A 14023-nucleotide genomic window follows, 5' to 3' on the forward strand; every position below is an offset into this window, starting at 1 on the left:
GCTTTTTAACAAGCACCACATTTGCAACCCAGTCTGGGAAGTAACATTGCCGAATGAACCCTGCGTCAAGTAATTTTTTAACTTCGGCGGCTGCCGCCTGACTTCTTTCTTCGCCATGGTTCCGCTTCTTTTGCCGTACCGGCTTCTTTTTCGGATCCACAGCGAGTTTATGTACTGCCAGATCAGGACTAATGCCTGGCATTTCATGGACTTCAAATGCAAAAATGTCCTTGTATTCTTTCAATAGGTTGTGAAAGTCGTCACCAAGGTTGCTCAGAGCAGTCGTCCCAACTTTGACTGTTCGGTCAGGACGTGAGTCGTCTAAGATCAGGTCCGCATGCTCACCAGCCGGCTGAGGGCGGAACTCATCCGGCCGCTCCTCTGCCAATGATTGCTATTTTCTTGCTTTTCTTGCGGACTCTGTCTGGGACGCCTTTCTCTTTTTGTCGCCTGTTTCTTGAACAGGCGCAGTCTCCTTGTCATTGTCAAGGTCTGTTTTTTCTCCACTTGACCCAGTGGCCATAACAGTGGGCTTGACATCCGAGAGATAGCACTCTCGGGCCATCCTCTGATCTCCCCTTAGGGAGCCGACTGTTCCATTATCCCTCTCAAACTTAAGCAGCATAAGAGACGGGATTATAACAGCCTTGGAATTATTCAGGGTTGGTCGACCCAGAATCATGTTGTAGGCCGAGAGTTCCTCTACTACTAGGAACCGGACTACCATGTGTCGCCCTTCTCCTTTTTCGCCCAGGCGGATGGGTAAATCTACTCGTCCCAGTGGGTGGACGACTCCTCCTCCAAACCCTATTAAAGGGTGGGAGGCCGGATGTATGCAGTCCGTCTGATATTTCAGTTTTGACAGACATTTGCTGCTGATGAGATCTGAGGAGCTCCCGGTATCTATGAGGATTCGGCCAACTCTCTGGTTGGCCACTTTACATTCAATAACAAGAGGGTCATCATGCGGCCCCCTTACCCCTCCTAGATCCTCTTCAGTGATGACAATCTCAGGAAACGTATATTTGGACGGCCGTTCTTGGTGAACGGAATTTACATCTAACCGCCTTATATTATCTTTGTTGCCCCTAATAGTGGGGCCGCCTCCTGAGAAGCCGCCTGCAATGGTGTAGACGACTGCATCATCTGTATCGGAACTGTCGGCCTGTTGATTCTTTTTGACCGACTGCTTTTTGGAGGAAGTGTTCCCCGTAGATTTCTTGACATAAGTGTCAAGATCACCTTGCTCAGCCAAGCGGTCTAGGTACCGCATGAGACTGATGCAGTCATTGGTGTGATGACCAACGTCATCATGATAAGCACAGACTTTGTCTTGGTTCCGGTTGTTTGCAGAACCCTTCATGGGGAGCGGCTTCTCAATTGAAAACCGTCCCTTTATTTCTTTTAGGATAAACTGGTTATCCTTGTTAAACACATACTTTGGGGAGTATGGTTTGAATTCTTTTTTCTTCTTCTGGGCCGGCTGTTTAGAGGAATCGGCCGCCCAGACCTCTTTTCTTTTCTCCTCTTTGTGAGACGACTGTTTCTGTCGTCCTTCTCTTTTGTCGAACCTTTTCCCGTCCGACTGTTTTATCGTACACAGATCAGTCGCCTGTATATAGGCTTCTGCTTCAATCAAGGCCTCTTGAAGAGTCGCCACCCTTTTTCGAACTAAGTCAAATTTGAAGGTAGACCCATCTTTGAGACCTCTAAAAAAGTCAGTATAGGCTACCTCATCCGGTAACCCTTGAATCTGTATTCTCATCAGGTTGAACCGCCTGATGTAAGAACGAAGCCCCTCCTTCTCACCCTGCTGAATTGTTCCCAAATCAAGGGTCGTTTTCTTTGCAGGGATGTTCATGGCGAAATTGGAGGCAAACAAGTAAGCAAGCGTCCTGAAGCTGTTTACACAACCAGTCGGCAGGTTGCCGAACCATTGCTGTGCGATTCCCTTGAGAGTCGCTGGGAAACACTTGCACCAAGTGGGATCATCCAACCCTTGAAGGTACATCAGGTTGGTGAATGCCATCAGATGGTCTTCTGGGTTAGTAGTGCCGTCATAGGCGCCTACTAGTACATTTTTTACTTTGGCCGGCTGAGCGGCTTCAGTAATTTCCTTGGAGAAGGCCGACGGCTGTTCACCAAGTCTAAGCAACCGTAGCTGCCAGTCCATAGGTTGGACGTTTTTTGCTGCAGGTCCACCAAATGGAGGTGGCTGCATAAAATACTGTTGTTGCGGCACAAATGGTAAGTTTGGTACCGCTTGGGCACTATGAAAGCCGGACTGACGGGAGGTACCGCCTGACTGACTCTCATGGTACGACTGAGTATGCCTCATGGAGGTATTTTGTAAACTTTCTTGAAAATTTGAAGTAGAGGCCGACTCTGACAGTCGATCACTCTTCTTCCGTTCTAACAGCAGACGAGCGTCTGTGTATGTTTTCTTCGACCCGTCCGCCTGAATGTGACGAACAGGTTTCCTATTTCCCGTAGGATAACGGAATTTTGTGAAATCAAGAGCAAGTGGCTCCCGCTTCTTGGATTTAGGATGAGGAGTCGCCTCTCGCCCTTGAACTGGCTTCCTCTTCAGTGAAGTGGAAGGTTTTTTGGCCGACTGCTCTCTGACTGAAGCAGGCGGCTTTTTGTTGATCAATTCTTGAATCTCTCCCTTGAAGTCCCTCATGAAGGTCATGAGTTCGTTCCTTGAGATGGGAGCAGACCCATCAATCGGTTGTTGCCGAGCAGGCGGTGCGCCTGCTGGCTCGCTTCCTGTTTGAAGATGCTCCCGTTCCCCCCTTTCGGTATGACGGGTACGTCGGGCCCTTAGGGTCCCGTCTGGAGCTGTATGAGTTTCCACTTCAAATTCACTTTCGGTGTCATGGTCCGACTGAACTTGAGGGTCGCTTAGGGGACGCCTCTCTTCAGGAGTCGGTACAGACTTGGATGCCATCTCAGAAGTACTCTCCCCACAGACGGCGCCAAATGTTTCGGGGTTTTCTGATGTCCTGCGGGAGAGTTACAACACCGAGACTGGAACCGGCCGCCTGTACCTGCAAAATAACGGAGACCCCTGAGAGCTCCGCCTCCAACGGTCAAGTTAGTACCTGATTAAGGAGTAATTAATACGGAAATTAAAGTGGTTTAGTCTCTCTAGGTGAGAGTGTTTAATGTATAATCCGTGTGTTATTAGAGTTCTCTCCTTTTTTCTCTCTCTTCTTAATGAGGATTAAGAAGAGTATTTATAGTCTTGAGAAGCGTGCCACTCTCTAGGTTTAGGGTAAACCTAGGGCTGACCGGGCCTCTAAACAGGATTGGGCCTTGGTGGCCGGTTTTCCCATTTGGCATGGGTGGACACGTGGCGTGTCTCAATTGGTCCGCAGAGGACGTATCTGTGATTGACACGTGGCAGGCTCCTATTGGCCTACGTGAAGGACACGTGGCGGAACCTGGTTGGTCCACTTGTCAGACGGTGATTGGAGGATAAAAATCCCCTAATCAATTAGTACATCATATTAATTGACGGGAGGGTAGAGATATATTAAAGAGTCAAATCACAAATGTAGGTTTGAAAAATATAATATTAGTGTACATCACTATGACTCGCAGTTGTAAACGATTCAATAAATAATTGTTCAATCATGTATTTCTTTTTAGGTGTTCATTTGTGAACAAAGCTAAATTTTCTTCTCACTTATAAACAAAAGGAAATCTAGCTTAGCCGCCACCATTTTGTGCATAGCATTACATGATATCTTTTGATGAAATTAACAATAACTTTAAAATTATTATATACATATAATGACCCGGGGATATAATGACCCGGGGCATCGCCCGGGCCATACACTAGTTGTCACGGTCGCTCTGGGTCGACCTAGGCAAGAGCGTCGACCACCTATGCGTGCAAGGCCTTCGGGATCTCACTTGCCTACGCGAGCAAGTGTGTGATCGGTTCAAGGGGAACGAGCCAAGTGAGGCTAAGATAGCACACAACCATGTCTAAGGCTTGTGAGGTTATAGGGATAAACCCCAAGTGCTTAGGCCATGGTGCTAGCAAGAGCTTGATCAGCTAGGCCTTGGGCCTATGGCTAGCACGCGCATGCGCGCATCAAAAGAACCTCGGAGTATTTGGATGAGCAAAACTCCAAAACAACCTTTGATATTGATTGAGGGGACTTATTAGGACCCTAATAGATCATACATGGCCATAGGGCCAAGGTTGGGTTCAAGGGTTGAGCCCCAAAGCCCATTATTGTGTTACTGTCAGTTAGGTGTTCACTAGATTTTCAAGGCCAGATCAAAATAAAGCTCTTTAGGGGGCAAGTGCTCACTTAAGGGTTAGTGGCTGACCTAAGGGTGACCCTATGGCTAGGAGCCTTGGGCATAGTCTTGGACATAGGATGGCCTATGGGGACTATAGCACACATGGATGGCTAAGGTGAACACTCGATAGAATAAACCGACTCGATAGTTCCGACTAGGGCGGATACGGGGTGACCAGCAGGGGCCTATGGCTTAGTACGGTGCATGCTAGCTCGACAGTGCGTGGTTTGACAAAGGGATTCTCTTGAGATTATGTGTGGATGTCCTTATGGTCCACTACGATGGTGGAGACCATGGGGGCTCCCGCATGGAGGATCAAGTACGACCTAGTCAGCGATGACTATGGTTCCTACGATGGAACCATGGACTTGCGTGGCCATGGGCTGGATACTAAGGAAAAGTCTTGGCTAGTAGAATGGACTTGCGTGGCCATGACTATGCTTCCCTTAGTGGACTATTTATAGTAGGGACTCCTTGACGGTTAAGCTTAGTCATCGTGGCTAGCATGCGATTGCCTTGATTCTAGGGATTGGCTGAGCAGTGGAGCTAGTGGGCGATTGAGGTAACCACCCACGTTACACCACTCTTCCTAAAATGTCGGAACGGTTATGCTGAGGTGGCACGTGGCTAAGTATGATTCCTAAAATATAGGACCATGATGTTAGTGGGTTGACTAACGGTTATCTTGACCCGGACTTTGACCGAAGTCAAACGGGAACGCGGCAAAGCCATTACTAAGGCGGTTCCTATAAAATAGGAGCACCAGAGTAGTGGGGAGTTGCCTAGGACGTGGGTAGTTATTCCAAGAGAGGAATGCCACGTCACATGACAATTATGCCACTCACTTAGTGTTCCTAAAAAATAGGAGCACTATGGGGGAGTGGATAATTACCTGGCCAAGCGGTTGTGTGCCACATAGGCATACTGATGCATGCCTCCTAAAATGTAGGAGCATGGCATATTGGGGCTTGATGGTTACTTGACGGTTATGAGATCATGTTGAACGTGGATAACTCCCCTTGGTACGTGGACAAGTCCAGATGCATCCAAGTAAACATGCAAGTAGTGGGCAGTTACTACATTATGGGTGTAGTGGCCATAGTGGGCAGTTACCCTAGCTTACTGGGATGTAGTCAGTGCCTTTAAATAGGCCAAGACATTCATTTGCCGGGTAGTGAATTTTGGGAGCTTTAGAGAGAGAAACTCCTTGTATTTGTAAGCCACGAAAGTAATAAAGTGTTCTTACCTTGTGTTGGTACCTGTCTCTTATTTGTGTGCATGTGTTATTATTCTTTGAGTGTTAGGCTGGCCGAGACTTGGTTTAGGCGCCATCACGGAAACCTCCTAGGTCCCTAGCTTTGAAAAACAAAAAAAAAAGTTAGTCTACAAATTATCCCGTGACACTGGTTAATTTCAAATTCCATTTCAATATTTTGATGTTACCCCTTATGGTCTTATCCTACCACGGGAGTTCTTTTGTGTTCATTGGATAATTTTATCGAAGCCAAAAAAAATCCAATAATTTCACTACAAAAATGAGACCAAAAAGAGAGGACAAAAGAGCCCAATCCTCTCCACCAAGAAACAGAGGACGCACCACCACCAGCTCACCGTCGCGCGCCTCCAGAATTTCCCCTCCGTCAGCTTCACTCTCCGACCAAACCACCTCCGAGTTGATCACTGAGTTCGAAGAATACCGAGTCACTGAAACTTCTGAGTACAACCCACGAAGCTTCCCTTACAGAGTGAAGCAACAATGCTGGGAAAAGGCAGAGAAAGTCAACGGTCGAGACCCAAGTCGTTGGAGAAGGGACCCACTTGGGAATATCGTCTTCCGCAAGCTTGTTGGTTGCCCTGGGTGCTTGTGCCATGACTATGACCACATTCTTCCTTATTCCAAGGTATATTTTTTCAATTGAATTGAAATTTTTAAGAACAATTTTACCCTTCAAATTGTTATTTAGCTTTATTTGTTGCTCTAATTTGATGGGTATTCTTGAATTTTTAATCTTTACTGTTGTTGGTTGATCTTATTATAAATGAGATGATATATATCAATGTACTTCTAATTTAGGTATGTGAGGGAATTTATGTGATTTTGATTACTTTGTGACTGTTGCTTAAGCTTAACTGCTGCATTTGTGGCTGCTCTGATGTTTCATTATCCGAAATTGAAATCGGCTTTGCCCCATTTTTTCAAGTGTAAGTTACCTAACATAGTTATGATTGGTTGTAGTCCATTGCCTAATTAGCTCAATTCCTGAATGGAATTCATTTCACAAGAGATAATGTACCAAGGTATTGTATCGAGCAATAACACAACTCACACAAGGTATAGTGTAGTTGTAGGTCTAGGTGTTGAAAAAGGTCACATTACTTCGATTATGTTTAATTGGCAACAGATGATGGTGCACGAAAATATTCAAGATATTTGTGCTAAGAAATACAATTACTCATATAAATGTTTCTATACTTTCTATTCAAACCTAATTAATGAAGATGTAGAGGCTTTTGAAATTATATTGGCTCTAGATATGGTGAGAGAAGTTGCAAATCAAGAAATGCAATAATACAATATTAGATGGATATGATAGATTGGTAACATCTCAACTCTTTGCCTCTACCTTATCAAACTTACAGAGCCGAACCTAGTAGGGATCAGTCTATGAGTGAGTTACATCCAAACTTAGAAGAGTTGGAGATGGATGACAACAAAGATGATGAATGTGGTGATTTAGAATAACTAGTAATATTCCTGAGTTAAGTTCATAATTAGAATGTTGACAATCCTCATCATTTATTGATATGGCTAGGTTTAGTGGATAATTACAATTTAGACATACAAATTATTCACTACACCTAGCCCTTCAGATAACTTGTTATTTTGTCTTCTCATTTATCGATTTTGTTTCTACTCATCACCAAGTCATCTCTAGGTTTGGATCTATCCTCGTATGTAGTTCATTCAAATGATATCATGTTTGTCCAATATTGTATTTCTTGATGTTGCTTCTCTTGTATAATCTTTGGGATCTACAACAATGTCGATAGCATTTTCATTGAAAGGGGTTGAGTTGGGTGGTTTATAGTTGTCTTTTTTCTGTGTGCGAATCTCATCAATATCTTTGTCCACCATCATCTATATTCATTGAAACATATGAAATTGTCTCTATCCTCAACTTGCACTGTAATGCCTTGGTAAAATTTTTTGTATGAAATCCTATCCATGAAATTTAACAAATTAGACAATGAACTCTAATTGACTATTAACTGTTGGATAACCCTATTCTTTTGAATTGCTACACGATCCTTCGTTTCAATATTCATTCTCTGCATCTTTCAGATCTCCGTCAAAATTCTTCCAGATCTCCCTCAAAATTCTACTATGTTCATATATCTCCTTAGAATTGACTGGAGAGGAGAGATTGGTTGAATAGACTCTCTAGACATTTACATGTATCAAAATATTCAATAACACACAGCAAACATCTTTACTGCCAGCCCACTACCATGATTCCCCTCAAAATACCACTTTGATCATCCGTTTTGCCTCTAGCGTCTTTACTAGTATGCATTAGACTTAATAGTAGAAGTTTCGACCTTTTTTATATTCTACAGTAAAATCTTATTCTGGTTACTAGACAATGACTTGACTAAACCCATTCTAGCTTTAATGATTATTGTTAGATTTGAAGTTGTTTTTTCTTTTTAAAATAATTGGCCATATTACTTTCTAAGCAATCTAAATGTAATCACATTAGGGAAAATGCTACTAAATCAGGAATGAATAAGAATGTCAAATATTATAATGTACTGACTACTGAAAGTAAACAGTGGAGAGCAGATTCAGAAAGCCTGGATCTAAGGCTCTACGCTTGCTTCAGTGATCTTTTTGAAAGAAAACTCCCCTGTTCTGCCTAGTACACTGAAAAACTGTTTGCGAACACATCCCTGTCTTAGGATTTGAAAACCTATTGGCACTCTCGTCTGCAGCAAAGAGAGCTCTGAACCATTAGAAATCTCATGCCTAAAAATAATGTGATCTATTGTTTTTAATATTATATTTGTGAGCTGCAATTGTGTATGAGAAAACAGACTTCTGTTGAGAAGTATAATAAACTATTATGAGAAACATGAAAAGATAGAGCATGAACTTTTTACATGCTTCTGGTCTTTCTTTTGCTGAGTACGTATAGCAATAAAGTATTTTACAGACTTGTTGATGCTACTTGACTCTTTTCAACCTTCTCATGCCTACTCTTTTGCTAGTGCTTTCTAAGTGTTTTTTATGATTATGCCACAAGACTTTCCCAACTAATCTTGGATTCGCCCAAGAGTTTGCTTTAAATAAATATCTAGTTAAAGTCTTATTTTCTGTGAAGCAGCTAAGAACCGGCATAGTGGGCAACTTAGCATGATTCAAAATGTCTGTTCAGAGAAACTTATCCCAGGTTTTTAGCTAATCAATATCTTAAACCATAAGTCAAAAACTAAGGCATATTATTGAAGTTGTTTTAACTCTTCAGCTACTTGCTCAAGATAAGCTAGACAACACAGCTTTGGCCATGAAAAATCTCAACAATATAAGTTGATCATTAGGTTTTTTTTTTTTTTTTTTTTTTTTTTTTCTTTTTCTTTTTTCTCCCTTTTCAATTAGCCAGATACACATAGCCAAATCAACTTGGTCCAAGAGCTTTAATGGAAATTGAACGTGAAGCCTACGTAAATTTAGCCAATGATCAGATTGTTTAACAGTTCATTTAGAAATTTTAACAATTTGATCATGAGGCCAATCTTAAGTTCTTAAGTAAGTCATCATATTCACCAATGATTTTCTTGATCTAGGAGCTGAATTTGAGAATTTGGAATTGTGTTTGGTATGTAAAGTAATTTTGAGGCCGAGTTTGAATTAAACTAACTGAATCAGGTAGCATCTTAAACTCTTATAGCAATCCTTGACTTGATGTAAGAGCTGAGTTGGGACTTATGCGCTCATGATGCAACTTAATTGTAAGGCTAAATGTAATTAGGCCAATAACTTTAGCCAAAGATTGACTCGATCTAACATAGAAGAGCTTTGAGGTAGTGATAAGTTTATTATTAGGCATCTAAGCCTATCTTTAGCGTATGATCATTTTCGCCTGTTTGTGTTTTTCTTGCCTTGCCATAGTGCTTTATAAAATTGAGTATGTAGAGGATGGAGAGTAAAATAGTCTTATACATGTCCAATTTTATAAAAAAAGTCATTGTGAGCTATTGTTACGTGCTCTAACAACACCAACTCACCAAGTTATTTCAAATGCAACCCAATTACAAAATTTTCTTGTAAAATTCTATTGAGTTTGCAGTGATTTTTAATAGTGCAATAATTTATCATGTGTGTGTGCGCGCGCGCGCGTGTGTGTGTGCGTGCGTGTGTGCGCGTGTGTGTAGGGGGTGGGGGGGCTTTGCACATAATTGATTGCACGCTTTATAAAGAGATTCCAGTGACTAAATCCAAGTTTTTAATTTTCAACAATATTGGTCAAGATCGTTGCTTGGAACTTAAAAGTTAAAAAGTGTACCTGTTGAATCCCCTTCATTGCACGTGTGAGTGGTTCCACTTTAAGGAAGAGGAGAGAACAGAACCGCTTTATAACTATTACCAGCTTGAGGATTTATTCCTATTACCAATTGGTTTTAGAATGGGACCTCCTTTGATCTTGTAGATGTCCAATTCTCCTCCTCCGTATTGGGTTTCTCAAACCTGTTTTATTTTCTCTAAAATTTTAACAATATCCCTCTCCGATAAGTTATTATGCATACAGTGTACCTGATTTAGTACTGTAGATCAGAAGTTTAAGGAATTGCAGGTTATAGTCTCTCGTCTTTGTTTACTTATCTGGGCCCTATTATTCACTTTTTGTCTCTATAATTGATCTTTGTTATTCAGCTAGGAGATCTTTAGTTATTGGTTTGGAAACAGAGTGCTTTGTTGTGAACCTTATATGAGCTTATTTTTATTTTTCATTGATCGTATTTGATATTGTTCTTATCAGATGCTTTTATTTTCAGGGGGGAAAAAGTACGCTGGAGAATTGTCAGGTTTTACAGGTACTCTAATCTTGTGCATATGAAATATACACATTTTTTTTTTCTTATTTCTTCCAACCATGTGTTGCACATAGTGCGTGCATGCATTTGTTCCCCCCCCCCTCTCCGCAAATCTACACTTCTTAAAATTTTGTGTGCTTAGCTGATTGCCTTACGAATTTGATGAGCAACATGTGGTGTGAGTACGAAGTTATCTGACTGACCAGACAGAAAGCCTTGAGAAGGCTAAAATAGTGGGAATGGCACCAATGAAGCAGAAAGGGGACTTAAAACTATGTTACTCAGATCTAATTTTAAGTGTTTGTGTGTAGATTGAGGCGTCTTACATTTTAACAATTAAATATAATGACATGAGAACTTGCTCAATGATCTCCTAACTCTGGGTAAAAGTGTAGAGTTAATAAATATTATTACACCTCAAAGCCTTTACATATTTTGTTCTTAACCCCCATCTATGATGTTGGAATTAGCTCTTTTGCATTGTGGCTGACTTGCAAGAAGTAAATAACAAACGATCATACTTCTTAGTGCTTCCAAGAGCAAATCACACATAACTTAGGGTGTAAAATGAGCTGTCAAGCCTGTCATGTCAATATGAGCGTATTAGGCCAAATGAAGAGTTAGAATATTACCAGGAGAGATGCCTAGGATTTCGACATTTTACTAAAAAAGTGTGATAGCAACAACATTTGGCATTACCCTTTTATAATGTTAGGCTTTGGAGACAGCCCTTAAACAACTTAATTGGTGCCTTGGTGGCAGCGCTATCAATGGTAAGTCCTAGTTTGTTTTGTGTGCCTTTTGTTGATGAAATGTTTAGATGTTGTGGTGGCTGCATATCATGTCACTTTCACTTCATCATTTCATGCAACCTTTCCACAACTTTATTTTATTGGCTTCCTCATGTTGGAAGTTGAAATGTAGCTCTTCAGAATTTTAGTTCTCAGAATCTTCTCACTATCTCGAACAACATTGATCATGTATGTGCTATTCATCATGTCAGGCTACTGTTAATCGCTCGAAAGGGAATCGAACTGACATATCCAGAGCAGATCTGATACAAAAGAGTTCCTATTGTCGAGTTTCAGGTATGTTGATATCTGTATTCTGCATTCGGTTTATTAGACGCATAAATTATTCTGGTATTCTGGTCATATCTTGTGGCATTTGCGCATTTCACTTGCATGATTTTAGGTGCTACTAAGTACATTGAATGAATGCAGTCTGAATCATGAATGTGTTGTTTGTCAATATTTGTGGAGATAGATATTCTTTTTTCTATCCCAATCCATGCTTTATATATTGGGTTTCTGCTGATCTTTCGTATAACACCCCCTGTAGCTTCCTGTTTTTCTTGAGGTTTTGAGAATTTCGATCCTTGATTGAATCAAGTAAATGACTGAAACCTCATTATTGTTACTATTCTGGAACAAATTTGCAGGCCGTGACATGGACCTCCTTGAGTTGTCGGCATTTGGTAATGTCCGTCGAGGAGAAGATTCAGGTGGATGTAGAATTCAGTAACACTGAATGGTAGCAAAGAGGTTCTCGTGTTATATGCTCATAAAACATTCTTAGTTCCTCCTTGATGCTCACGGAGTCATGGTTCATCGAGGAAAAGATTCAGGTGTATGTAGAATTCAGTAACAACACAAAATTGATGTTCTTCTCGCGTTTTATGTTCATAAAACAATCTTAGTTCCACCTTTCATTAGGAGATGATCATTACCTAGCATTTAGCAAAAGCTGTCGTAACTTGTATACTCTGATTAGATTATTTCAGGTGTATACGTGATGTCTGATGAATGTGATGATGCAATTGTTTATAGGTTTAAAATAATATTGTAATTACTGTTAATAATTTTATTTTTTTTAAAAAAAATAATAATAATAAAAGTCCTGCAATTAACCCCTCAACTCTTATATTTTCGACCAATTTTTAGTAAAATGATGGCATGACTGGAACTTTTTAGCTTTCACACATACTTACGTGATGGAGACTTAGAGAAGCATGATGATATGGAAAGAACCATGAAAATTAAAAAGAAAAAACTCAAAAAGTGATTTAACTTTGACCAGGAAAAAATTACAAGAATTAACTCTAAAATCTAAATTGAAATTCTAATAAGAGGAAAAAAGTTACAGTACTATGTGCGAAGTAAAAGATAAGATTAGAAAGGTTGACTTATATGAATGATCTTTATGTGTGGATTTTCATTGAGAAGTGTTTGACCATCTTTGTTGCATACTCTACTTTTATATTTTAATTTTTTTTGTTAATATTTTAATAAATATTGATAAAATGGAACATAAAAATATAGCAATTATCAATGAGGTTTTGACCTATAGTCTGAGTAACTATGTTTATATGATAGGTTAGAGGTTCAAATCCAATATCGTAATTTATACCACCTTATGGATCATTGGCACTTTTAATAAAATAAAAATGAAAAATTAAGTAGGTAGATATCAACTTTTAAATGAGGAGGTTTATGATAAACAATAAGTCTTGTGTAAGGCGGATTTACGTTAATCTTATTGTAAGACGGTTAGTTTGAGGGTAAATTTAACGATTTTTATGATAATTTTAACCACTTAAAGGGTTACTTTTAATTTATCGTTGGTTTGAATTTTATTTTAATGTGTAATTTCTTATAGATTCATGATTACATACTATAAAGGCTAATATAATTAATCTAATACATTATAAGTTTTTTGTAAGATAAAATTTATTATTAAAAAAATAATAACTTTTATAATATAAAGGGTAACTTTAAATACTTTTATGATAACTTTAACCCGTCTTACAATAATAAATTAACGTATACCTGCTTTTTTGGAGAATTTGTGTATGATAAAATCATGCTATGGGTGGAGTAATTAAGATAAGGAATGGTGGATCATGTATGGATGTAGATGTTAAGAAAATAATGAAAATTTTCTATTTAATCAAATTTGAGAGAGAAATAAATTACATAAACAAAATGTCTATCTATACCAAAGTGCAAAAAACACAACCCCTCTTATCTCTGAGTTATTTTTCTTCTCTCAGATTTTCTCTTGAAAAATTATTACATACAAATGAAGGAAATGCTCAATTTATAGTTTTCCTAAAACAACCTAAGCCATTTAAAATTTAGCCTGCAATATTTATTATCATTAGTTATTTTTCCCTATATTTGGAAACACCTTTAATTTTCAATGGTAATGCATGGTTATTTAATAACCATTTTTTTTTTTCTTTATGTTTCTTAATTATCTGCCAACAATCTCCCACTTGAAGACTGATTTCAATCTGTCTTCACACCAAGGAGTAGAACCTCAACTAGTCTTCTGTCATTTTAAGACCAATTGATGTTGAGCACAATTTCAACTTGTCAATCGTCACTGTTTTCGTTAACATGTCTGCTGGATTCTTACTGCCAAGAATCTTTTTAAGAGTTAACACTTCATCTTCTAGAAGAGACCTGATAAAGTGATAACAAATACCGATGTGCTTTGTTCTTGAGTGAAACGCCGAATTCTTTGCTAAATGTATAGCACTCTGACTATCGCTATACAAAATATTATTCACTTGTTTGAACCCCAGCTCATCTAACAAACCTTGAAG

General features: G+C 39.5%; 1 protein-coding gene across 1 annotated transcript; it reads left to right on the top strand.

Moving 5' to 3' along the window:
- Positions 1 to 5535: 5535 nt before the first annotated feature.
- Positions 5536 to 12322, top strand: LOC110726442. Its single transcript, XM_021905922.1, has 4 exons — positions 5536 to 6221; positions 10375 to 10413; positions 11417 to 11501; positions 11855 to 12322. The coding sequence occupies exons 1-4, from the start codon at positions 5856 to 5858 to the stop codon at positions 11935 to 11937; spliced, it is 573 nt and encodes a 190-aa protein (XP_021761614.1). The 5' UTR covers positions 5536 to 5855; the 3' UTR covers positions 11938 to 12322.
- Positions 12323 to 14023: the final 1701 nt, after the last annotated feature.

Source organism: Chenopodium quinoa, unplaced genomic scaffold (assembly GCF_001683475.1).
Source record: "Chenopodium quinoa cultivar QQ74 unplaced genomic scaffold, ASM168347v1, whole genome shotgun sequence".
NCBI classification, from domain to species: Eukaryota; Viridiplantae; Streptophyta; class Magnoliopsida; order Caryophyllales; family Amaranthaceae; genus Chenopodium; species Chenopodium quinoa.